At 36.8% G+C, this 25,815-nt stretch overlaps 1 protein-coding gene across 1 annotated transcript; it reads left to right on the top strand.

The window, feature by feature from the left end:
- The first annotated feature begins 247 nt into the window (after positions 1-247).
- On the top strand, positions 248-7,660 carry LOC145999486 (uncharacterized). The gene is made up of 4 exons (XM_083136450.1): positions 248-364; positions 1,395-1,478; positions 4,392-4,548; positions 6,562-7,660. The coding sequence occupies exons 1-4, from the start codon at positions 262-264 to the stop codon at positions 6,725-6,727; spliced, it is 510 nt and encodes a 169-aa protein (XP_082992576.1). The 5' UTR covers positions 248-261; the 3' UTR covers positions 6,728-7,660.
- Positions 7,661-25,815: the final 18,155 nt, after the last annotated feature.

The raw sequence follows: 25,815 nt of genomic DNA, 5'->3' as shown, positions 1-25,815 counted from the left end.
GTGTGTGTGTGTGTTGCTCTACGGTAAATGGGCAGTGCCCATCCTGACACCACTGTCCATCTGTGGTACACTATAAAGATGACGACTTTCAGGCTGAATCATTATTAGTACTTATACTAGCCTATTTCATTTAACTGCTAGTAATGTAAAGGAACCCAATTCTTGATACATTTTATTTTGTTTCATATATATGCATTGCAATTAAATATTCCTTCCTTTCCCACAGGTGCAGTCGTTTCCCTCTGGCTCTTCAGCCGAAAGATGAAGATGACGGATGAGGCCCTTGGGCTGTTGGGATCCATCAGTCCTCTTGCAAGTGCCCTGATCAATGCTCTCGCTCAAGTCGGATGGGTGATGTTCATTCGTAAGTGTATCGATTCAGCTCACGTTCAAAGTTAAACGTGGAACTGCACTTTTGAATAAAACATATTTGCCATAAGCGACAAACATTTCCATCACTGAGAAAGTTAACAAAATTTTATCTTCACTACTAACAAAGATGATAGAAGAGAAGCTACAAGATATAAAGTCGTGCAAATATGTAGAAGATATTTTCTATTTCCGTTATTTCATGTGCTCTTCGACAGCTGCATTGGTCCAGTCGGTAGAGCGTCTGACTGCCATGCAGGAGATCTGGATTCAGTTCCTGAGATGGCTGATCTGAGGTGGGAACTTATCCTACAGTCTCAGTCCATGAATCTTCTCTGGGGCTCACCCAGTCTCTGTAACCAATGAAAGTTCCATGGCTACCATCCAACTCGAACACTAGGCACACACACACACGTGAACAATATTTACTCCACGTAAACAACAAAATTAATCAATCTAGAAATGATTATTTTTATTAATTCCATGAAGGTTTAAATGATTGCGAGTGCATGCAATTTGAATATTTCAACAACAACAACAAAAAATTAGAACTTGTAGTCCATATGCTTCACAGACAAATGAAACCAAACTGTCCTACATTATTAGTAAATTGTCACATTATCGTTAATACTTTTCATGCATTCGGGCTATGTCATAAAACTCATGTTCTCTTTTCATTTCTTGGCAGACACCAATACTTCATAAACCTATAAAATCAGTTAACTATGAATATTTCAATTCAGTAAGTGTCTAGAACCTTACATTTTATGTGTGAATGTCACACACCTAACGCTGGAATGTTCCACACATGAGGATGGTTACAATCGAATCCACCATGACAAAATAATCCATAAATAACTGTTTTCTGCCTTTAAGGTCGACATTATTTTAAGGGCTTTTAGAGTTTAAAATATCACAGCATTATTTCAGCAATAGTTACAATTTATAAATACAAAACATATACAATTGTATTGAACAATTACTTTTCTTTCCAATTGGAATTTACCAAATTGTTCTCTTTATAGCAATCTTGTTGGACTTCATGATAGCAACTACAACGATTGTTCAGCGATCAATCATATCTAAAGCTGTCGAACAGAATGAGATAAGTAAGTTGAATTACTAAGTTTATTTAGTCAAAAATTAAAGATCATGTATGGAGCTTCAAATTTCCTCATTTACTTATATTCGTTATCAGTGCAACCAACAATCTCTTATTAAAATTATTTTCGTTGTGATTGACATGTTGGGAATTCATGTTTACAAGGGTTCAACTCTTGAATAATTTTGTGATTTCTGAAATTCCGAAAAATTGGGTCATTACCTTTGTCTTAGATATTTTTAGAAAACGGAAACCCATGACCGAGTACAATGATTCTGTAAATGACAATAAAATTCTCGTTTATTACGATTCCATTTTTTCATAACTTCAGTTACTGATAACTTGATTATGAAATGTTTTCATCAAATATTTTTGTTTACGTTTAAAATTTCATCTTGAGTAAGACGTGATAAAATCTGAAAATTTATGAAAAATTTGGGAAGACATAAGCCGATCGTAGAATTAGGTCTCCTTATGTTTATTTACAACCAAAGGATGTTTATCTTACTTTGCACCTGCACTTACACACCATACCTATCCCTCCCCCCTACAATGCACTAATAATGACTTATTACTTATCTTTACTCCACATTGTACTAGGCCTACATACGTACTAATCAATTCAATGTATTATTTTATCATTTTCTAATATTTACATTAATTTTATTGTATATGATCATTATGTTCATTCTCTTTCTTTGTTTTCATTCATTTATTGTATCTCTGACAAGCAGTGGCCGTGATAAGGGGGGCGAGGGGGGACAGTTACCCCTATACTTTTTGCCACTTTTTCTCCCACACTATGCTAAACCTTATGTACCATGGAAAAGTAAACTATTCCTGCCCCCTGTTTTGGAACCCAATCGCCGCCACTGCTGACAAGGGTTGGTTGTAAGCAGTGATGTGCGTCTACGCGTAAACAACGATTGTCTACATTCTACGTGTAGACAACGTAGACTATGTAAACTATGTAATCTACGTTGATGACGTGATCAATGTAGAAAACATGGCGCTCGGCGTTCTTCGCACTTCGTGCTAGAAGCATCAGCAGGTGAAAAATAGCGTGACTCACGCCACGATTCAGAAATAAGTGTGTAAGGAGTATTTCACGTATTTATTTACATTCAAATACAATTTAATTGAATTGCAAAGTAAACTTGTCGTGACACGTTTTGCGATGTCCGTAGAAAAGATAAGATTTTTCTTACTTCTAGATCCACCATTTCGCACATGCGAGGAAAGATCTGCTTTAAAGACACGTGCACTTTCCTTTACAGTAACTAGGCGAAATATTACGTTCTTTTGACCTTCCTTTTTGTCAGTGGAAAAAATAACGCCAGTTTTCACATGTGACTGTCATTTGTTTTTCTTCCGGTCCCCTTCTCCCTCGTTGTTGAAAATTTGATAACTTGGATCCCGTCGGATGGTCTTAAGTTGGTTATGGGCACATTATGAAGTGTTTCAAGAAAAATATACTTTCTCTTTGGAAGAGCACTGAGAATTCTTTCTTCCCTGTTGTTTACATTGTCTACAGTAGACTATGTAAGCTATAAACTAATGTAATCTTCGTGCAGATTACGCGTAGACAACGCGTGTAGACGTAAACTTTCTATTTTATTCGACGTCATCTGAAAAGGAGTTTTGGCTTCTTCGCTTAGAACAGTGGCCCGCATGACGCCAGTTGGCGTTATTTTAGCGGCCAGCTCAAGCCTTTAATGAAATAAATTAAAACAATGGGTTTCAATGACTGAAACGGTTTAGATGTGGCTACATATACTGCAAGTTGTAGTTAAAAAATTGGAGGTACGCTGGAGCTGTCTCAGCATCACGGGCGCATTTAAGGGGGGGTCAATGGGTCCAACCTTCCCTCCATTAGGTTCAGTAAATTTATCCAGATTACCTGTCATATGGTAGACCCCCCTTCCATATACTCTATTGAAAGGTCTTGACGTGCAGATTCCGATTTATTTTTCCCCGAAAATTTTAAATCCCCATATCTCCGTTCCTAATTGAGCTAGGAGGATGGTTGATAGCTCGTTGGACTCGGAATGAAGTCCTCTTTCCGATTCTACAATACAAAATGGAGGTTTCCATTTAAAATGTCACAGTTCCCCCACCCCCACCCCCAGGGAGCGGGAGTGGGGAATCAAGTGTGATATCATTGAATAGCTTTCTTTCGCTTATTAAACAGGTATTTTTTTTCGTTTTCCGATTCGATGTGTATTTCTCACGATATGTGACCGTTCCGGGACTTTTGGACCACCCGGTAATATATATATATATAATACACATACACACACACGCGTGTATGTACTTGCTTTTTCTCTATTTATTTTTTCTCAGCTACAGTTCGTGGCAGGTCCCGCATTGCGCAATTTTTTAACACTACGTCTCTTGTCGTTTCTACAATTACAAACTCCCCATCAGCATCATTTGCTGAACGATTTCTATTATATATCCAAAATTGTCAATGGCAAGACACTCCTTCGGGAATTCAACTTTCGAGTGTCTATGCGCACAACACGTAACACAAATCTACTTTACACAGAAAAGCGTAGACTGCAAATTCAGAAAAGATCCATCTTCTACAGATTTCCCACACTATACAATGACCTATCAAGTATTGATGTGTCTTTCGGTCTTTCATCAGAAAGAATGCTGGTAAAAATAATAGCCTATCAAACAGGGCCATTGTTTTTTACTTATTTGTGTAAATCTTTTTATATTATTTTAATATTTCTACTTTTATTGTTGACCACTTCAACGTAAACCAAATGCCATTATTGATGTATCTGAAATTTTCTCAATAAATAAATGAATATTACATTTTCTTGTAATAACGAAGTACATAAGTTTTAGAGATGATTTATTATTTTCTGAAACAGTCACATTGTTCTAAAGATATTCCTGTTTCTTTCAGGCCAGGTACTGTCATTTTTTGGTGTCATAGAAGCAGCGGTTCCTCTCATCTTCACGCCCCTTTGTTCGTGGATCTACTCCCTGACCATCGACTCCTTGCCAGGAGCATTCCACTTCCTTACTTTCGCTGCCCACGTACCGGCAGCTGGAGTTTTCTTGTAAGTAATTCAAAATTATTTGCAATGTCTAACATCCATTCAGTTCTTGTCGCATATTTATCAATATAATTCACTCTAAAAACTATGCAACTGAGTTGCCACCAAAAGTGGTGTAACACCGTAATTGGTGTATCATAACACCGTATTGGTGTAGCACTACACCTAATCGCGTGTTAAAGGCCTTCATTTTGGTGTGGTGTGACGTCAACTGGTGTAACAGGACACCAAAAATGGTGTTAAATAACACCAATTCCACATTAACACCTAAGGAAGTGCTCTGTGAACACCTCTTTTGGTGGCAATTCAGTTGCATAGTTTTTAGAGTGAAATAACAGATGTCAAGAAAAAAAAGTCGTGGGATTTCATTAAATAAATACAACCTTCTCATTAATTGAAATCTTCTATTCCAATGGTTCCATTGTACAGTGGGATGCATAAGTATTACCAAGCAAATTGACTATCACCATATTCATTCTCTTTGTTTAACCCAATGAGAGTTTAAATAATTGATACAAAACGTCAAACATACCGCAGACAGGCACTGCATCAGTACTTGGAAATTTATGCGTTTATTTAATTTATTCTACCTCGCTTTTCATCCAATCGCAAAGAGAAGGATGAGGATGATGAAACTGATTAAAAAACATTCACAAATAACACCCGTGGCCAAACTGGGATTCGAAGCTGCGACCTGTCACGGCGGTCGGCAAAAGCTATGCTTCAAAAACACATAGAATGCAAGATAATAAAGTAATGAAAGCAGTGTTCAACAATTTTCCGATCAATACTTGTGCATCCCACTGTACTGCAAACTATTAACTACTGCCCATCCAGTACAGAATATGTTCATATTTAACGATAAAATATACATAGCCTATAAGCAGTTCTCGAAAAATCTTCCTCAGAGCTAGGCGCCATCTCTGAAAGTCAGGCGCCAGGAAACCACCTACTAGTAATTGTGCATAGTATAAGAAGGTGAGCCGGCCCCCGTGGCTGAGTGGTTAGCACATCGCGCTACGACGCCAGGGGTCCCCAGATTGGAATCCCGGCCTGGGCATGGATGTTTGTGATCCAGAAACGTCTCGTGAACGCATGTGGTGCATGTTGCGCATACGTCAATTGTGGGAAAGAGGACAGCTTTCTCTGCTACGACATTCATGAGCATTTCTACATTCTAATTTCTTCATATAGGAGAAGTATTTATTTTACACGAGAGCGCTGAACTAAGCTTATATTACATTTCTTGGATCTGAAGTGAAAGAAAGTAATAATTATTTTCCCACAATTGATGCATGCGTCACCTGAGATCCAAGAAATGTAATATAAGCTTAGTTCAGAGCTCTCTTGTAAAATAAATACTTCTCCTATGTGAAGATATTAGAATGTAGAAATGCTCATGAATGTCGTCGCAGAGCAAGCTGTCCTTTTTTCCACAATTGACGCATGTGCAGCATGCACCGCATGCGTTCACGAGACGCCTCTGCCAGAAAGTAAGTTTCCCTGGGGTCGTGCACAAAAGGAAACATTATTGCATTGAATGATTTATTGTCACAGATACAGCACTTGTCCAGTTACTTGTCAACATAATTTCCACAGGAATTCAGGCACTTGTCATAGCGTGGAACCAACTTCTGTATACCTGCGTCGTAGAAGTCCGCCGCCTGGGCGCCGAATCACTGTGCAATATTAAGCCATAATATTTAATATTATTCAATATATCTCAAAACCTATGCCAACAGCTAGACATGAACATTATCAGAATAAAATACCAAGATAATGAAAGAAAACTAGTCCAAAATATATTTCCAGATACGTAACATGTTGCTTTTTTTTCTAAAAGAAAGTTTAAAATATTTGTATAAATATAAAGAACAGGATTACATAACATTCAAATCATAGAAGAAAATTATTGTTAAAATTGGATTGTTAAACAAATATTTATATAAATTATTAATGAAACTACTCCTGTTTTATGTGTTATTAATAAATATTCTCGTTTCTTTGATATTCCAGATGGCTTATTACACACCGTAGAAGATTACGGAAGTACGAAGAAATACCGGACACAAGCGACCAAAGAGAACAAGGAAATATCAGATGTCCGGGAGTGGAATGCACAGGACAAAGGAATAGCAAATCGAGTATTTGTGATGAAACTACTTATCTTTTGGAGACTTGAAACCTTACTTTTATCAAGTAAATTATTATCTTACTGTAGAATGTGTTTTGTACGCAGGGGTGGGTTGAGCTAGAAACCAGATCTGCAAAGTCAATATGAGCAAGGTTATTAGAAGTATAGAGGTTGGCTCAATGGATTGTTTTCTTGTGATGATGTAACGGCGGTAGAAAGTGAATTTATCCATGAAACGAATACGAAATCTATGCGCTAGTGTTGCACTACGCAGATACAACACAATAATTCGAAGACAACCTGATGTCAGTTGTTTTTTCAATTTCTGGTTTCAGATAAACTGAATATAATAACAGGTACTTATTATACATATCATGAAACAAAGAATATGTCTTGCTGATTTGTTGTTTTTAAATCCACTTTATGCACAGAAAGGCTAATCGGGACTGGACCTACAGTTTAAAGTGGGATCCGAACCGTGTGGCCTTGCCGGGTATCGAACCCAGGACCCCTTGATTACAAGATGACGACGCTACCACAGCGCCATTGGAGAGGCCCTAACTTTGCCTGGTGTTTAAAATGAAGAATATGAAAATTTTACAATATAAACACAAAATATAGCCTACTACATACAATACACTATAATGTAATATGATGAAATTTTTTTTAATGGGTTTCATGTCGGCCGCGGACTAATGGTAAAAGCCTGTTACTTGTCCATGATTTTATGACAAAGTTCCCGCCCAACCGTTTGATGGTGCTAGTGACTTCTACATTCACTTTTGTAAGGCTATGGTAAATATTGGTACCTAGTATTGTTGTTGTTCAAGCAGATTGCAACTCCATCAATTTCCATTCTAGTGATACATTCACTTTTAGGCCATCATTAGACCTCGGCTTTTTTTAGGTTTTAGGTTCCAAAAATAGGCTCTAAAAATCCTAATATAGGTTTGAAAAACCCTAAAATAGGTTCTAAAATTCTAAAATAGGTCCTAAAAATCTTTAGTTAGGCTCGAAAAATCTTGAAGTAGGTTCAAAAAAACTTAAAATAGTTCATAATTCTTGAAAAATTGTGATTAGGTATAGTCACCGGCAATGAAAATGGGACACCTATATCTTGCATAACGTTATGTGTGTTGACTAACCCTACGGCGATGGCAGAACTTACCATTGGAAATTTGCTATTAAAATCCACTCTTCGCCGTATAGTTAGGCAAAAAAAATTTCATGTTATGAAACACAGTCAAGCTCCGGAATGTTGTCTATGATGGTCATCTTAAATCCTGAAAATAATCTTTCAACACAAACATAGTCAGTAATGCAAACTTCAATGCTGAAATGTTAGTTTGCAAGGCGTGAATGCCCCAAAGCACCGAAGTGACGCGAGTGAGCAAGACCACACAGATCAGACCACTTTGGATTGTACAGGTAACAGTGGCACCAGACATTTTGCTTTGTTTAGAGCTTTGAAAAATCACCATTGACTTGGATAAAGGGAAATCGACAGCGAATATGTTTCAAACACGTTAGTCATTGAAATTTTTCTCTGACCAAACATAGCAAATGCCTCTGTGTGACATAAACATTCTGTAAAACCTTTAAAAATATATAAAAACCTTAAAAAAGGCTTGATTTAGGAGCATAAACCTAAAATAGTTTTTGTTAGCCACTATAAAAATTCATCAGTTGTTGATATTAGGTTGAAAAACTAAAATCCGAGGTCTAGTTATCACGCAAAACGAATTTAAAGTGTCACCTTAGTGATAGGCCGAGGTTCAATAAAGCCAACTTCCATTTTGACATTGGTGGAATTTCTACAGGTGAACCCGTCCAAGATATTCAATAAATGCTTCTTCATGATTCGATTTGTTGATCCTTCATTTAGATCAGAAATACGTATTTATGGAATTTATGCAACGTAGTTGAAAACCATTACCAGTATTTATTGTTCCTTATTTGTATAATTGTTGGAATGATATTTCTTCTATGTGAATTTAAGAATAAAACTTGAATGAAAATAACAAAAATTCTTCTTCTTCTTATTATTATACATATTATTTGGTACGGTCAATAAATAACCGGATTAATGCCGTCAAAAGGCGAAATAAAGTGGCAGAGCGATGAAACTTACGGGATATGTAGGCCAGGCTGGAGTACGCCACATGTCTGCGAGACGAGTTCCAGACCGCGTCGCTACATCGCAGCACTATTACGGTATACTTGACAGGACTTCTACTAAATCCACCAGATGAATGGATTCAACTGTTTTTCATTTTGTTTTACATTTCATAAAGTTGCATTTTTTACATACCTTCAAGAAAAAGCATTGAATGTTACATACATTCCCACATAAGAATCTCATTTTGGGAACCATCTGCGGAACCATTTATTCTTTGAATTGAATTGTACAATATGAAAACAACCTGGTTCCTATATTTTACACTCAACTGTTTCGATTTCAACGCATTTTCTACTCACTCGGAATACTATTAAAGTTAATGTATATTATTATCAATAAAAATAACAATGTTTCGGCTTTTTTGTAACTTGAAACCATGTCAATTTCCAAGGGAGGAGAGTTCGTCGGACCGATTCGACCTTCCCCACTCCTCCTTCCGAAGCCCATTCCGTCGTCGCCTTGTAATCAAGGGGTCCCGGGTTCGATACCCGGTGGAGGCACAAGTGGTTTGGATCCCACTTTAAACTGTAGGTCCAGTCCCGATTAGCCTTACTGTGCATAAAGTGGACTTAAAACAACAAATCAATCAATCAATCAAAACCGAAGCCCATTCCTGTGTATACAACTATTATGTATGCATGCTTTACTTTGTAAGAATCATACAGACAACTGTAAAATTATTCACACCTCAGAAAAATCAATGTAAAAATGGTTTCTCTCTTGACATTCTCGTTTATATTGCCTATCTACTCAGGAGTATAACACGTCTTCAGAAAATTTTAACTCCATTTTTTTTCTGTTATACGAGGGGTGCTCAGAAAATAATGCCCATATTTTTTTCCTCGAAAACTTTTTATTGAAAATGCATGAACGTCACTCACAGTATAAATGAATGTTTCTACATAATCTTCATCTATGTCTACGGCCTTACGCCAGCGAAACCAAGGCATGAATTCCCGCGGCCGATCATGCAGCTCCATTTATCCACTTCCTGAAGCCTTAACTCTCTGCACCCAGCATCCAACTGTACTCCCATCTACCGATGAACTTCCACACACAGCACACAACCGTTTTGTGAATGTATCTGACCCTTTTTTTCTTCGCCACTAAGAATTGAATTACAGTTCGCTGTTTGTAACATGTGTCACTCACACACCCTATTTTCACGAACCACTACTGCGACGCTATCTGTCGGACGACCATGTACTTACATACATGTGGGCATTAACATTCAATGGTGCTACCCTTCCATTTGCACAATGCTATCTCTCTGTATTCCGGAATGAGAAAAAAATGTGGGGCATTACTTTCTAAGCAACCCTCGTAAATTGAAGATATTTGATATATTTGGTGAGAGAATCCTGTAACTTAGGATATGTTGTATAATTTATATGAACGATGAAAATTTAATGCAATTACTTTTAGATCCTGAATATCTTTTATTTTGAAAACTGTATAAATAAAATTCTGAATAGATATGCTCCATATCTTGAAGGTCCTTACAAAGGTTAGTCTATATTATAAACAACCGGATAAGTTAATAATAAAGTTATTCTGTAGAACAAGAAGAGTATCTGAGTGCAAATAATAAATCTCTATCTATATTCATTGAATAATATATCCTAAATGCTTCAATTGCCTATGCAGTTCCATGAATGTAAGGTAGGTTACAAACTTGGCATTCACAGAAACTTATTTCCTGCTTTGCCGTACAAAACAGTCCCATTCGGGAGCTCACAATGTTAGGACTATCCACCAGATGGTGCAGCAGTATTCACAAAGTAGTCATCATCTTAACATTATATATCCTGGCACCATAAATTTAACAGTACTCTGTAATCTACACATCGTCATTTTGATAAACGTTTTTTTTTATATAAAAATTAGTACTAAGATGAGTGAAAGACTGTAGGATCATATATAGTAGTACCTGAACTCGGCAACTTTGGCTAGAAATCTAAAAAATACGCGGTGTGAGCCAAGTAAAATAACGATGACGATAAAAGACTGATTGTGCATGAAAGAAGAAACAAGACTTAACTTCTACAAGGGCAAGAGTTCATAACTAAGAGTTAAATTCTAATAATCCTGTCAAGAACCAACAAATAAGTTATGCAGCCGAAATGGAATTCTACAAACGATTTCTATATAACTCTACCTTTAGTACTTGTAGTTATTGCCACCGTGATAATATTACCGGCTGCTTTGGTAATGAGGTAATTAATAATTTCATTATTCTTTAGTTGTGTTTACTTTCTGTGTAAATTTTGTGCAACACATCAAGTGACAAAAGATGTGACGATAAATTTTTAAAGTTCAATCTATAGTTGACCTAAAAAAAGAAATTATTCAAGGCTACTAGCTGATGTGACTTTGCAAAACCGTTCTTCCCCATACAGGTTAATATTCAGATTTTATAGATACTTGAGCCGATATACACTAATATAACATTCTCAATATATTTTCTTCATAAATTGAGGATATCTATCTTTTTGTTGTTGTAATGCAAAAAACTGTTTACTTTACAATGCTGTCGGTAGTGCAGCACATGTAAGTATAGATTGATTGATTGATTGGTTTGCTTTATTTTACTTCGCCTCTTGTGTCACTTTTGGCTAAATTGCGAAGATGGGGATGAGTGATGATATGATGAAATTGATGAATGGACACTCACAAACATCCCAGGATTCGAACCCGCTTTCCTTACTCCACCACGGTGGATGCATGTAAGTATAGAATGTAAGGAATTAGATACAGATTTAGAACAGAGTTATATAGATGAACTCCATAACTCATTTTCTAAATGATTACTATAACCTAGTATTATTACTATAACCTAGATAGAAGCTGTAGCTGTTCAATGAAGACCCGCAAGTACAGTCCCGGACACTTCTGGGTTGTAATGGTTTAATTGAAAGTCAATGGTGTTGTTACAACCCAGAAGTGTCCGTGACTGTACAACGCATACACAATCTCACAAAAATTACACTGCCCCTGATTTCTGGCGCCAGAGCATGATCAGCCTGCAATCATGCAGCTTTGAAGATGTACTGGGTGATAGAGATGTAAGATTTCAGTCCTTTCTGAAAAGGAGTGCTATCAATCTACAGGTTATGCTCTGATTAGAACGGAATAAGCTTTCTGCTTTTAGGGGGCTACAAGGAAATTGGCTCTCTTCTTGAAGGACATGCAAATCATCACATTATTATTAGCCTATTATTAAATTTTTCATTAGACTTCTTTTAATAGGCTGGAAATTTTCAGGTTTTATATGCCTCAATTGTACGTCCATTACTAGAATATGGTAGTGGATTAATGAGCTCAGCAGCTAAATGCCATGCAGAAAAAATAGAATCAGTTCAGAAATTATGTATACAATTATGGTGTACTAATGATGTGGCAGATAAAAATGCTAAAGAAGCAAGAATAATAGATCACAGAACGAATATATCATTATCAAATACAGATATGTTACCAAGAGTTAAAAACAACATTCAACAAGATTGGTAGATATGGGCTAAACAAAAATTTACATTCAGTATAAAAATGTACTAAATTTAAGCAATAACACTCCGTGGTGTTATACATTTAATATACCCAGAAAGTTTTTAGTTTTAATACTAAGATTGAGATCAGGTCACATACGTTTGAAACACTATTTATATAAAATGTATTTAGTTAATCTATATGCAAGTGCAATCTAAACCAGGAATATGCTCCTCATGTTATATTTGAATGGCTACTTTATATCAATCAAAGGAAGATCTTATTCAAGAATCGAATAAAAAAGGAATACCTCTCCCAACTTCATTATCCTCTTTAATATCGTCACCAGATGTAACATTTGTATTTATCACTTTTAGATTTTTTCATGATATTAATATAGACATATGGAAATTGTCAATATTAAAAATTTGTATCTTGCTATAGTCACCGGATATAACAATTGTATTTAATATCAATTTTAGATTTTGCATGGTATTGATGTAGATATATGAAAACTGTATTATATTCAAAATATGTAATTTGATGTAACAGTACCATGTTACATGCATGACTTATTTTTAGGACACTTGGTGTAGAGCTGGTATAACAGCTAAAACCAATAAAGTATGAATGAATGAATGTACTAAAACTCAAAATTGTTATGTAACACTTACATAAAAGGAGTGGTTAGAATATCTAAAATCACAAACACTGTATTAAACAAGAAGTAACAAAATAGTAAATTTGAACATAAATGCTTTCATCAATTATTGATAGTTGCCATTTCATTTCAAGCTATTGCTTACAATGTTCCAAATTATAACACTAGACACAATTTCCCTATTTCAGTAAATAGTAACAAACGTGGCGAACAGATGAAAACTTATAATTCAAAGGATGGTGTGAATTAGTTGTAGAAGTTGTACGTGGTGATGTATGTGGTCACTGATGTGGTTAGCGCGAAGTATGACAAACAATTAATACCTACTATTAGAGTTATAATAGAAGATCTTGTTGAAAACCACAACTTAAAATGGAACTATGTTCCTCTAACTATATTATTCTGTATCTTGCATAATTTATCATTGTAACGGTGGAAGCGGCCCCGGCGCCTACCCAGCGTCGAATAACATGGGTACCTGGGGGAAACCCTAGGGGGTAAAGGCGGTCAGGGGCGTGATGCTGATCACATCACCCCCACTCACGACCGGATCAAGAAAGTGTGGGGCGTTACCCTCACACCCCCCTATACGCCTTCATGGCGTGGTGCTATGCACAGGGGAACACTTTACTTCTTTTTTTAATTTTGCGCTGACTTAGTGCTCATAAATTGTTATTAGTAGTATTATCCGTGGAGGGGCTAGTGGTAGTACTACTAGCCTACTACTAACAAAGATTAGAGGAAAATATTAGTATAATTAATGACTCAATAATGAATCACTCATTTTCTTACGGGATTTAAGGGGCAGCCAACGAGGTTCAAATGTCAAAGTTTTCACGCAATACACCCGGTCTCATTCTTGCAGTGTAACTAAGGTCATGGCGACTGCCTCCACAGCCAGAATAATCCTGTGTGCGACTTGCGTAGTGTCCTGTCCATATGTGTTTTCGATTATCATTTTATCTTATCATCTTTTATTATTCTCTCTCTCTTTTTTTTTACTAATTCTCACATTTTAGAGAGCGCAAAAGTCATCATCCTATTTGAACTTACCTTTATTGTCACATCTTGTTGTTTATATCAGTAGTGTTTCGTCAGTTAAATAGAAGATACTCACGAAATTTATTGTGCGCGAAAATGAATAAGTATACCCCACATACAGCCCGCGAAACATTAGCTCTTTTGCGTGACACTTTTAAGGGCAGAGTAATATTTCGTTTTGGTTATTTGCCATGGCATGAGACGTTGACCTAAACAATCTTGGTCCACAATATCCATGAGACGTTAACCAGCCAAGCTTGTTCCTGGTAAGCCTAAACAATCTTGGTCCACAATATCCAAGAGACGTTAACCAGCCAAACTTGTTCCTGGTAAGCCTAAACAATCTTGGTCCACAATTTTCACGAAACGTTAACCAGCCAAACTTGTTCAAGGTAAGCCTAAACAATCTTGGTCCACAATTTTCACGAAACGTTAACCAGCCAAACTTGTTCAAGGTAAGCCTAAACAATCTTGGTCCACAATATCCATGAGACGTTAACCAGCCAAACTTGTTCCTGGTAAGCATAAACAATCTTGGTCCACAATATCCATGAGACGTTAACCAGCCAAACTTGTTCCTGGTAAGCCTAAACAATCTTGGTCCACAATTTTCACGAAACGTTAACCAGCCAAACTTGTTCCTGGTAAGCCTAAACAATCTTGGTCCACAATTTTCACGAAACGTTAACCAGCCAAACTTGTTCCTGGTAAGCCTAAACAATCTTGGTCCACAATTTTCACGAAACGTTAACCAGCCAAACTTGTTCCTGGTAAGCCTAAACAATCTTGGTCCACAATATCCATGAGACGTTAACCAGCCAAACTTGTTCCTGGTAAGCATAAACAATCTTGGTCCACAATATCCACGAAACGTTAACCAGCCAAACTTGTTCCTGGTAAGCCTAAACAATCTTGGTCCACAATATCCATGAGACGTTAACCAGCCAAACTTGTTCCTGCACAGAGAAAAATGTTTGTTTGGATTAATAAAAAAAAATGGTAGTGGTGAACAAATCGTTTGTTTAAATAGGCATCAACCAAACAATTGTTCACCATTACCAAAAGATTTGGTCAAGTTCTATTTGCTTGTCGTAAACAATATTTTGGTTACCAAAACCAAATATTATTTTGGTAAATCTAACAAAATGTAGCCCATTTGTTTAGGAAAACCAAATAATTTAGTCAAAATTACCAAACAATTTGTTAAAAAAATTATTTATAATTACTTATGTTGTAATGTGGCTAATTTTAGCTAGGGTTACTTATGTTGTAATGTGGCTAATTTTAGCTAGGGTTACTTATGTTGTAATGTGGGTAATTTTAGCTAGGGTGGATACTTTGTAGAAAGTAACTGATCTCAAAATACACATTCAGAATAGAAAGTTCACGTGAACTAACTGATCTTGAAGCGGGTTTGTTTTTCTGCAAAACTTTTTTTTTGTCCTCGTTTTCCATTTAGAAGGGTACACCTTCTCTTTGGTAAGTGAATTGTTTTCATAAATGTTTTCCCTTGCAAGGTGATGGTATAAGTGTTTTCAGTATTGGAGTGGTACATATTTACTTATTCTGAGGGTAGTTCATTCGGATCTTATTTATTCAGTGCCGGTAGTGGGAAATTTACTTCAGTTAGGAAAGTAGCAATTTGCAAAACACTTACCTTCTACTTATATAGTCCAAAATCAAAAGGTTGCTCATGGGAGATTCACTTTTATTCACTACAGTACATTTCCTTTCTTAATTTGTAGCTTTGATGTTCACATATCTTTCGAAGAATGTTAAAGCACAATTTTTCACTATGTTTACAATCAAACATACCATTATTTGTTGTACAAAAACTTATGTTTCTTGTATACATTTTGACATAACCATCTAGCGGTCGGTGTAGGAAACTCAGTATAAAGTAAATATATTCTGAGCTTTTTTTCAGAATATTAGGTTACACAGCAACATAAAGACTCGCTTCGAGTAATTATCTATATACATGAGTTTCAATTTTCGACAAAAGATTTTCATACTACACTCGACGAAACAGGACAATCGTTATTTCAAATTCGAAAGCACGCTCACGCACATATAGTAAATTTAACCAAACGTTTTGTTTCTCTTTACTTACATATGTATCATTTTGTTTACGAGTACCATATTTCGTCTGACCAAATTTTTTGGTATTCTTAAACAAAATTATTTAGTAATTACAAGCAACATTTGGTTATCGGAAACAAAAAGCATAACCAAACAGCTCAACCAAACTTTTCTGGTAATTCCAAACAAACCAGTTTTTTCTGTGTGGTAAGCATAAACAATCTTCGTCCACAATATCCATGAGACGTTAACCAGTTGTGGGTTATCGCCTCAAACATGTATCATCAATAAAGAAGGAGGAAAAGAAAAACCGGGGAATTGAAATTACGTGAATCTGACGCCCTGGTTTATTTTAAAGGCACCAGGGTACTAAGCGCCTACCCCTGAATCTACGTGGGTGGAGGTTGGGCGTCTTCAGGGGTTCTCCCCTTTTTTTCTTCTTCTCATCTTATCAACATTCATTATCCTGGAGACTAGTCATAAGTAACATAAAAGTGGGAAAAAACAATGAAAACATATAAAATGTGTACAATTTATTTTCACTCTAATACTTAACTTCCTATTTGAAGCATGTAATAATAATGTGATTGCCAAAATACATTTTTATTTAAACATGTGGCTCACTCACGCCACAAATTGACTGACTTGTCTGGTTTATTTTTCTTCGCTCTTCTGCAACCTTTGGGTAATCGGGAAGATGAGGATGAATGATGATATTGAAGAAGGGACACTCACAAAGGACTCCCATGCCCAGACCGGGATTCGAACCTCGGTCAACTACAATTGTGGCACACCAGCCACTGCTGTAAGACCGCCGCAATTCTTGGCAATCTCCAGGAATTCCGTACTACACACGTACGCACTTTCCCCCCTGGTGTCAAGCAACGCATCTTTGCAATGTCATTAGATACGCGGACGTGTTGACCTTCACCCGCAGCACATATGTTGCTCGCTTGCAGCAGACATAACACACATAACTTGAAGTTCACACCGCTAGGAATTCTTGCAATGCCACGGTCAAACACGCAATCATTTCCTCCATTGTTTGTATTACTCTTGCCTACGATGTGTTTTCACCACATCATCGAGCATCACGAGCCAACGTTCATAATACAGCCCTTGCATTTTGGGGGGGAAAATCGGATGATTTGAAATCAATAGTTGATTCTGGAAGTATGTTGAATGCTGATTATTGATATGACAAATTTCTTCCCATCATGTCAAAATATTTCCCTAGATCAGGATTTTTCTCCACGTCATAAAATTCAATCAACCCACTACATTATAACATTGAATTTTGGACATTTTGTGAAGGAAATTTTTATGAGAGACTTCGAAAATGGAACTTACGTAATCAAAGTTTACAATTTTCATGTCAATGTGTTACGAGGGTGGAAGGTGGATTTACGACCGAGCGTTTTTTTTTCCGGTAAACGCACGAACGACAGAGGCGTTTTCAGCGGGAATTTTAAATTTCGGCATGCTTTCATATAAAATTTTATATCTCCAGAACTAAGAACGCTGGAGTTACAAATTATAACTCGTTTTGTTCAGTACAGATGTGGCTATAAGCCTATGACATAAAAAGTAAAATTTCGGTTATCGGGTAGAAGAAGAAGAAAGAAGAAAAACTTTTTTTTTTTTTACAAAATTTGAAAATCGGCGGGCCCCCACGTGGCGACGGCGCGACGTAAATGTGCAAAATTATTATTTTAGTGCGTTCGTTCCCTTGGTAAAAGAGCCATTGCAAATCCCAGAACTGAGAAAAAAACGATAATTTTTTTTTTAAATGGATCGAGATTTTCGGAGGGCTATCCCCTCCCCCCTCCCCCAATATAAACCAAATGAAATCAAACCTTACTGGTTGTTTATCACATACTTCAAAACTCATGCAGAACTAAAAACATGTATATTCGAACAAAAACAGTCACAGTATGTCCCAAAAGTCAGATACTACACGCAAAAGCATTTTGTCCCCTATAGGGGACGAACGGTTTTTGGCGAAAATACCTGCTGTCCCCTATAGGGGACAAACGGTCGTCTAAGGGTTAAATGCTTACTATTATATGTATTTATAGTTCAAAATTGGAGGATTGGTATTGTAGAAGACCAATATTTTATCGCTATCTAAACATAGCCATCTATTGAGGAAATGATGGAACTACACATTTTATTGCGGAATTAAGGCAGTTGATATTTTCTTTAAAAACCTAGACGTGATGGGTAAAAATTGATTTCATTTTTGGAACCAGCATTCTGAAATTATTCAGAGACAACGGTCATCTGCGAGACATCCGAACCCATGCAGGCCGGTGAATCATTCATGTACACACAACGGCACAAGTAATAGTAAACAAATTGTCCACCATGGAGTACTGTATGGTCACAATATAAACATTACAATTGATAAAGAATTAACATATATTTCGAATTATTACCTAAGAGCAATAAATAGAATGTGTTGAAGGTTAAAACAAAGAATTATGCGAGGGTAATCAAATTGTCTAAATGAGTATTTCATTTCATTTTCAATGCTCCACTGGTACCATGTTCATCATATTAAATTACAAAACTGGATGTAGTCAATACCAAACTATTATTTTGCCTATCGAAATGGCATTTTTATCATATCCAATAATATTCCTTATCATAATTATATTTTGTTTACTTTTCATTGGATAGTTTTTCTAGTATGTACGCATTGCTTGCATTGTAGAATTATTTTCCTGTAGTTTACGGTTATTACAAGCATAAGAAAACAGTTTTTCGTTGTGACGTTTCAAAATGTTTAGTCAAAATGAAAATAAGTGTCTGATGAAGGGAGAGTGTGTTCTCCTGAAACGTCACAACGAAAAACTGTTTTCTTATGCTTGTAATAACCGTAAACTTCAGGCAAATAATTTTTTCATTGGATGTTGACACTGTAGTTAATTTAAATTGCCTCATATGAAATTATATTTTTAATTCATTATTTCACTCTGTAATTAAATGAATAGTGTATATTAACTAATGCTGATTGAAATATTCGAACACGATTTACATGTAGTACTCAGTTTAGAATAAAAAAAAGAAGGGGGCGGGGCCCGGTGGCGTGCTCAGGAATTTTGAAAGGGAGGGGTTACGTACACGTTTTCTTGGTAGTCAGCCCTCATTTTGTCATATTTTCCTACCTTTGACGATCTTTTAGGAATACTGGGCCAAAGGGGGATTATAACCCCACCAACCCCCCACCCCTTTGGCACGTCACTGGGCGGGGGAAAGTAGCCAAGCCTCCACTCGCATATATTCAGTATGTGCTTGTTGTCCTGGCACCTGAAGTTCACATCAAGACGGCATATCCGTTTCGATTCCCCGCAGTGGCGTCAATTAGGAGGGCGAGGGGGGGAAGTTGCCCCTCCTACTTATTACCACTTTTGCTCCAGGACTATGCTAAACCTTATGTAACAAGGAGAGAACAAAATGTCCTCCTCCCCCAATTTTGGCAACTTGTCCCCTCAGTTTTGGAACCCAATCGCCGCCACTGACTCCCCGTCTTTGTTCTCCTCTTCAATTCTTTATCATTCTCAAGTAAGGATTACACGAACATCGTTTTCTTGAGTCCGAGAACAACGATGTTGGTTCGACATACAATAAATGAGGATGGCATATACTGGAAGAAGCATAGCCTATATAATTTACATAAAGGGGTGCAAGGTGACATTCCACGTAGTACACCCTGGACTGCATTTTGCAGACTAACGAGGCTCTGGCGTCTGGCACTATGGTCAGTATAATTCTGTGTGTTGTCCTGTTTTTGTCCTTTTTTCTGCTGAGTGTCCCTTTACAGCCTCAGCTTTTAACTGAAGTCAGAATTTTTTAATATTTTAGTCACACGACATTACAGTTATGCTATTTTAGTTCTGGTAAAGGGCTTGACCCGTATCATGTGACGCGTGCAAAATAGCCTAAGTGCTGACGCACCCAAACTTTAGAGTTCAAATTTATATAAAATAAAAATAATAAATGAATTTTGTTTAGAATATTGAAACAAAATATGAAAATAAGATCCTTATAAAAATATTTGGACCTAAAAGGGATGAGGAGACAGGTAAGTGGAGAAGGTTACATAATTTAGAACTCCATAACATGTATTCCTGTCCAGATACAAGGAGACTTCGGTGGGCAGGCCATGTGGCACGAGTGGGAGAGGAAAGAAGAGTTTACAGGATTCTTGTTGGGAAACCTGATGGTAAGAGACCAGTAGGAAGATCAAGACGAAGATTGAGGGATAACGTTGAGATGGACCCAAAGGAAATTCGTAGGAATCGAAAAGAGTATATAGATCTTGCTCAGGGTAGGGACAGATGGAAGGCCTGTGTTGATGCAGGCATGAACCTTCGGCTTTAAGAAGGCTAGAGAGTTAGTTAGTTAGTTGTTTAGAATATGATTTCAGTAGTTTAGGATATGTTTAAGTGTCAAAGCAATCCATGAAGTCAGGAAAAATCAGATTACTTGCTTAACTGGAACCATCAACGTGTTATAAATAGGCAGTAAACAGTACATAAACAATTTATCAGGCACGGACCTCTGAAGCTTGGGACCTCTAGCGCGTGCCCTAGTTGACCATCCCTAGGGTTGGCTCAACTCAGAACGCACAATTCGTACACATTGAACATGGTAGGTGCTGGATTATATTACCTAGTACTCTCACGGCCAAAGATATCTTCTTCCCATGACAGTCTCTCGTCTCGTGTCCTACTTCTGCTAATAACCCTCGATGGGATTGACCTTGAACTGTTAAATAACATGGTCTCCGGCCTCTGCGGACTTCCTTCCCAGAGTTCATTGCGCGGGTGGTGCAATACGAACATCATTACTAAAACGGATGACTCTCAACGTTTGAGTTTTCAAAATATTACTTTACTAAAAAAACTAATTAACTATCTAGCCCTCTTAAACCCGAAGGTTTATGGCTGCAGTAACACAAGATCTGGCCCTATCCTTGGCAAGATCAATCCAATCTTTTCCATCCTTACCGATATCCTTTTGATCCATCCTTCCATCTTCGTCTTGGCCTTCCTACAGGTCTGTTACCATTAGGCTTCCCAACAAGAATCCTGTACCATTCGTGCCACATGGCCTGCCCACCTAAGTCTTTTTGATTTAATCATTCTAATAATATCTGGACAGGAATACAAATTGTGCAGTTGGGAATTATGTAACCTTCTCCACTCACCTGTCTCCTCATCCCTTTCAGGTCCAAATATTTTCCTAAGGATTTTATTATCAAATGTTCTTAATTTATGTTCCTCTTTGAATGTAACGGACCATGTTTCAGGCAGAATTACTGTTTTGCATATTTTAACTTTTAGTTTCTGGATATTATACTAGAAGATAAAAGTTTATATTACTTTATTATTATTTTTTATATGGTATTGAAGCGCGGCTCAAGTCAAAATTTTCACCCGGGCGAGCTAGATTTTTGGCGCCTCTTAGTTTCAGCCTCCTCCAATAAAACCATATCATATATTTACGGTTTTAATGATGAATAATAATAGCCTTATTATTAAACACTTTGAAACACATTTATTATAGGTATGTGTTTATTTACTACCTATGTATGTAATGACATCAAAATAACAGTAATCTCTTACCTTAAAAATTGCTGTGTGATTTTGCAATTCTGTTATCTCGTGCATCAGTAATTTCAATTAATTCTTTTAAACTATAAACCCAACTCTTTTTTAAAACAGTCACGCATATGTGAAGGTAGACTTTAAATTGTAGACCTAGTCCGAATTAGTCTTTCTGTCTCTAAAGTGTACATTAAAATATATTCAAACAAAGAAATTGCCTCGCTTATGTAATCACGAATAAGCTTTGGCACTCACCAGTCCTTAAGCCGTCTCTGACGAACGTCTCAACAGATGGTGCTATGAGCAACATATACCTTAATACTGGTATGTCTTGCACAGATCCTTATAAACAGACTGACAAACCTCCCCGATGATGTTGTCAATATTGGTTTCAAATACCAAATGAACTTGTACTAAACTAATTCTTCGTAATTATTAAAATGAATGCTAATTTCTGATGCGCGCATTGATATTGTACCAAGTTAATGCTTTGCAATTATATTAGTACACCGCATGAAGTTGTTCTGAACTCAATGGAAGATCAACGTCTATGATTTTATTCGTAGTGATATTGTACTAAGATAATGTTTGATGATTATGTGCTTCTCATTTATTCTGGTTTGACATTTTTGGCTTTCGATTATTAATTTCTACCTTTCCTATCATCTGATGATTTGATTGGTTGAGTTGGTGTTTTAAATCACTTTGTTCACAGTAAGGTTAATCGGGACTGGACCTACAGTTTAAAGTGGGATCCGAACCACTATGTCCTTCCACCGGGTATCGAACCCGAAATTCGAATATCCGATGGTCAGTTAAAAGTAGACCTCGGATTTCAGGTTTTTGGCCTATTTTTTCCTTTGCAGGTAATAAAAAGTTACATCAGCGTTTCATTAAAAACGCAACAACTGATGAGGTTTTATAGTGCCTAAAATAACCTATCTTGCTTGTTAGAACATATTTTAAGTTCTTGTGCCTAAATCAAACCTTTTTTTAGGGTTTTATATATTTTTAAGATGTTACATTATTTCTTACATCACACAGAGGTATTTCTTCTGTTTGGTAATGAAAAAATTCAATGACTAACTTGTTTCAAACATACTCTCTGCCGATTTCCCTCCCTATAAGTACATAATGTCTTTTCAAGCTCTAAACAAAACAAAATACCTGGCACCACTGTTCTCTGCACAGTCCCAAGTGCAAACTTCTGATCCGCTTACTTGTGGTGCTTTCTAGCATTCAGATTTGCACCATTGACTAAGCATCTGTTTAAAGATCATTTTCAGCATATAAGATGATCCACAGATAAAAGGTTGATTTTGTCTGAGGATATTGTGACAAATATTGTTATGTATTGTGAAGGAAATTATACATGATTCATTTATCATTTCGATAAGTAACTTTTGTTAACAGTTCAAGTATTAGTATTTCAATAATTAGTGGATCATTTTGAAAATGAAATGAAAAGAAATGAAAGAAATGAAAATTTGGTTGCTATTTGATGGTTATATATTCTATTAAAATTTCTCGCGGTCCCATTGGAATTTTGTTTTTAATAATTCTAGCTAATTAGTATTTTTCAGGATTTTTGAACCATTTTAAGATTTTTGGAACCTACTTCAGGATTATTTAGTCTAATTTAATATTTTTAGAACCTATTTTAGGATTTTTAGAATCTATTGTAGAATTCTTAGAACCTATTATAGGATATTTAGGACCTATTTTAGGAACGCAAAAGTACATTTTTTAGAACGTAAATATCCGAGTCTGAATCACCCATGACTTAGAGTTAAATATGGTATGAAAAATTTATAAACTTCCCCGTGCATATAGCGCCGTGCCATGAAGGCACATTTAGACGATGTGCGGGTAGGGCAACACACATTTGGAGGTGGTGTGACCAGCACCACGATCCGGCCACCTTTACCCTACAAGGTTGCAATCAGATGCCTTGATTTGTGGCTGGGTGAGGCCCAGAGCCGCTTTATGCTGGGACAAAGCCGGGAAAAATTCCAACGTTAGATCACCCATTCCGGAAATCGAGGCCGGGTCTCCCGCATGGTTGTCAGATGCCCTACCGACAGGCACGTAGCCATGGGGAGGGTTCAGGGGGCTGAAGCCCCCTCCGAAATCCTTCAAATATCTAATTTATATTGTGTACAGTGGTAATTTTTTTTTTACTTCACTTGCAGGATTCAACATCTTGTATAATAAGTTGTAATATAGTGAGAAATTTGTCTTCAGTTCTTCTATCCCCACCAATCTTTCGCCTTTAGATGGTGGCTGCTGATAAGGGATGAGCCCCCTCTGAAATAAATTCCTGGCTACGGGTATGCATACTGCGGTATGTAGTTAAGGAAGTAAATGAATATATTCTCTGTGCATTGTCGAAAGTTTATGTGGATCCACTTTTATGCTGATGTAGGCTGTACTCGAGCTACAGTTGAAAGTAGGTTGATTGATTTGATATTGTTTATTGTACTTCGCTTTCTGCCACTTCTGAATAATCGCGAGGAAAATGAGTGATGGTATGATGAGGAAACACTCCCAAAGAACAACCAGCCCTGGATTCGAACCCGGGACTCCTCAGTTTAAAGTAGAATTCGCTATGCAATGTACTCCCACCCGGAGCGAACGATAGCAAATCTCTGCGCGAATTGTGGCCGGAGAGAGCTCGACCAACGAATACGAACGAGACTGCATGGAGGGGGAGAAGCGACTGCAGTTACCAGCATTCGCAGCAGCCTGTCCTGCTTCGCTATCTTTCCTTCTTACTCCAGAGATTACAGGGACAGAGAATAGGTGTAACGTAGGTGTGTCTCGGTGCCAGGCTGATGCAAGGAAATGACGTTAAACCAAGTACAATTCGGCTGCCTTAGCCGAAACCATGGACAGAAGTGCGCAGGCGCCAACTGGACTTGCTCACTGTCAAAATAGGGGTGACGGCAGAAATACCAGACCTCTAATTACAGACTGAAAACAATGAGCTTCTGTTTCAAACCGTGCATAGTCCTGGGACTAGAAATATGGCGGAGATGCACATTAGAGCTTCTTAAGTTTTTGCTTTTGTGAAGAAATTATTTGTATTCACTTATGGAGTGTAATACGTAGAGTTACATACTTCTTAGTAAACTTAAAAATTACAATCTTGTGTGGTGCAATGACTCATAATCTTCAAAATAGTTGTTCCAAGTAGAAATATGAAGGTATGCTCGCCACCATGATATTACCCCTCTAAAAAATGTACTTTTAGGTTCCTAAAATAGGCTCTAAAATCCTAAAATAGGTCATACAAATTCTAAAATATGTGATAAAAATCCTAAAATAGGCTCTAAAGTCCTAAAATAGGTCCTAATAATTCTAAAGTAGGTCCTAAAATCCTAAAATATGTCCTACAAATTCTAAATTTGGTCCTGAAAATCCTAAAATAGGCTCTAAAAATCCTAAAATAGGTCCCAAAAATTCTAAAATAGGTCCTAAAAATCCTAAAATAGGCTCTAAAAATACTAAAATAGGTCATACAAATTCTAAAATATGTCCTAAAATCCTAAAATATGTCCTAAAATCCTAAAATAGGTCCTAATAATTCTAAAGTAGATCCTAAAAATCCTAAAATAGGTCATACAAATTCTAAAATTGGTCCTAAAAATCCTAAGATAGGCTCTAAAAATTCTAAAATAGGTCCTAAAAATTCTAAAATAGGTCCTAAAATTCCTAAAATAGGCTCTAAGAATCCTAAATAGGTCCTAAAAGTTCCAAAATAGGTCCAAAAAACATAAAATGGGTCCTAAAAATCCCAAAATAGGTCATAAAATACTAAAATAGGTCCCAGAAATTCTAAAATAGGTCCTAAAATCCTAAAATATGTTCTAAAAATATTAAATTAGGCTAAAACAAATCCTGAAGTAGGTACCAAAAAATCTTTTTAATGGTTAAAAGATCCTGAAAAATGCGTGGACTTATCAATGCATTTCCATGAAATAAATGGTTCACCTGTGGCCGCTAGCCGTAGGATTAGCCACAGCCACCCTTACCGGTACCGAGAGAACGTTCCAAAGCCTCCCCTCTCGCC

This window comes from Lepisma saccharinum, chromosome 15 (genome assembly GCF_977018435.1).
Source record: "Lepisma saccharinum chromosome 15, izLepSacc3.1, whole genome shotgun sequence".
In the NCBI taxonomy this organism is placed as follows: Eukaryota; Metazoa; Arthropoda; class Insecta; order Zygentoma; family Lepismatidae; genus Lepisma; species Lepisma saccharinum.
This window is presented reverse-complemented; position numbering and strand designations above follow the sequence as displayed.

What these genes read in the sequence shown, in the direction of transcription:
- LOC145999486 (XM_083136450.1), top strand. Translation starts at nt 262, where the DNA reads ATGAAGATGACGGATGAGGCCCTTGGGCTGTTGGGATCCATCAGTCCT. An exon ending in CGGATGGGTGATGTTCATTC is followed by an intron (nt 365 to 1,394) that starts GTAAGTGTATCG and finishes TTCTCTTTATAG; the next exon opens with CAATCTTGTTGGACTTCATG. An exon ending in TGTCGAACAGAATGAGATAA is followed by an intron (nt 1,479 to 4,391) that starts GTAAGTTGAATT and finishes TGTTTCTTTCAG; the next exon opens with GCCAGGTACTGTCATTTTTT.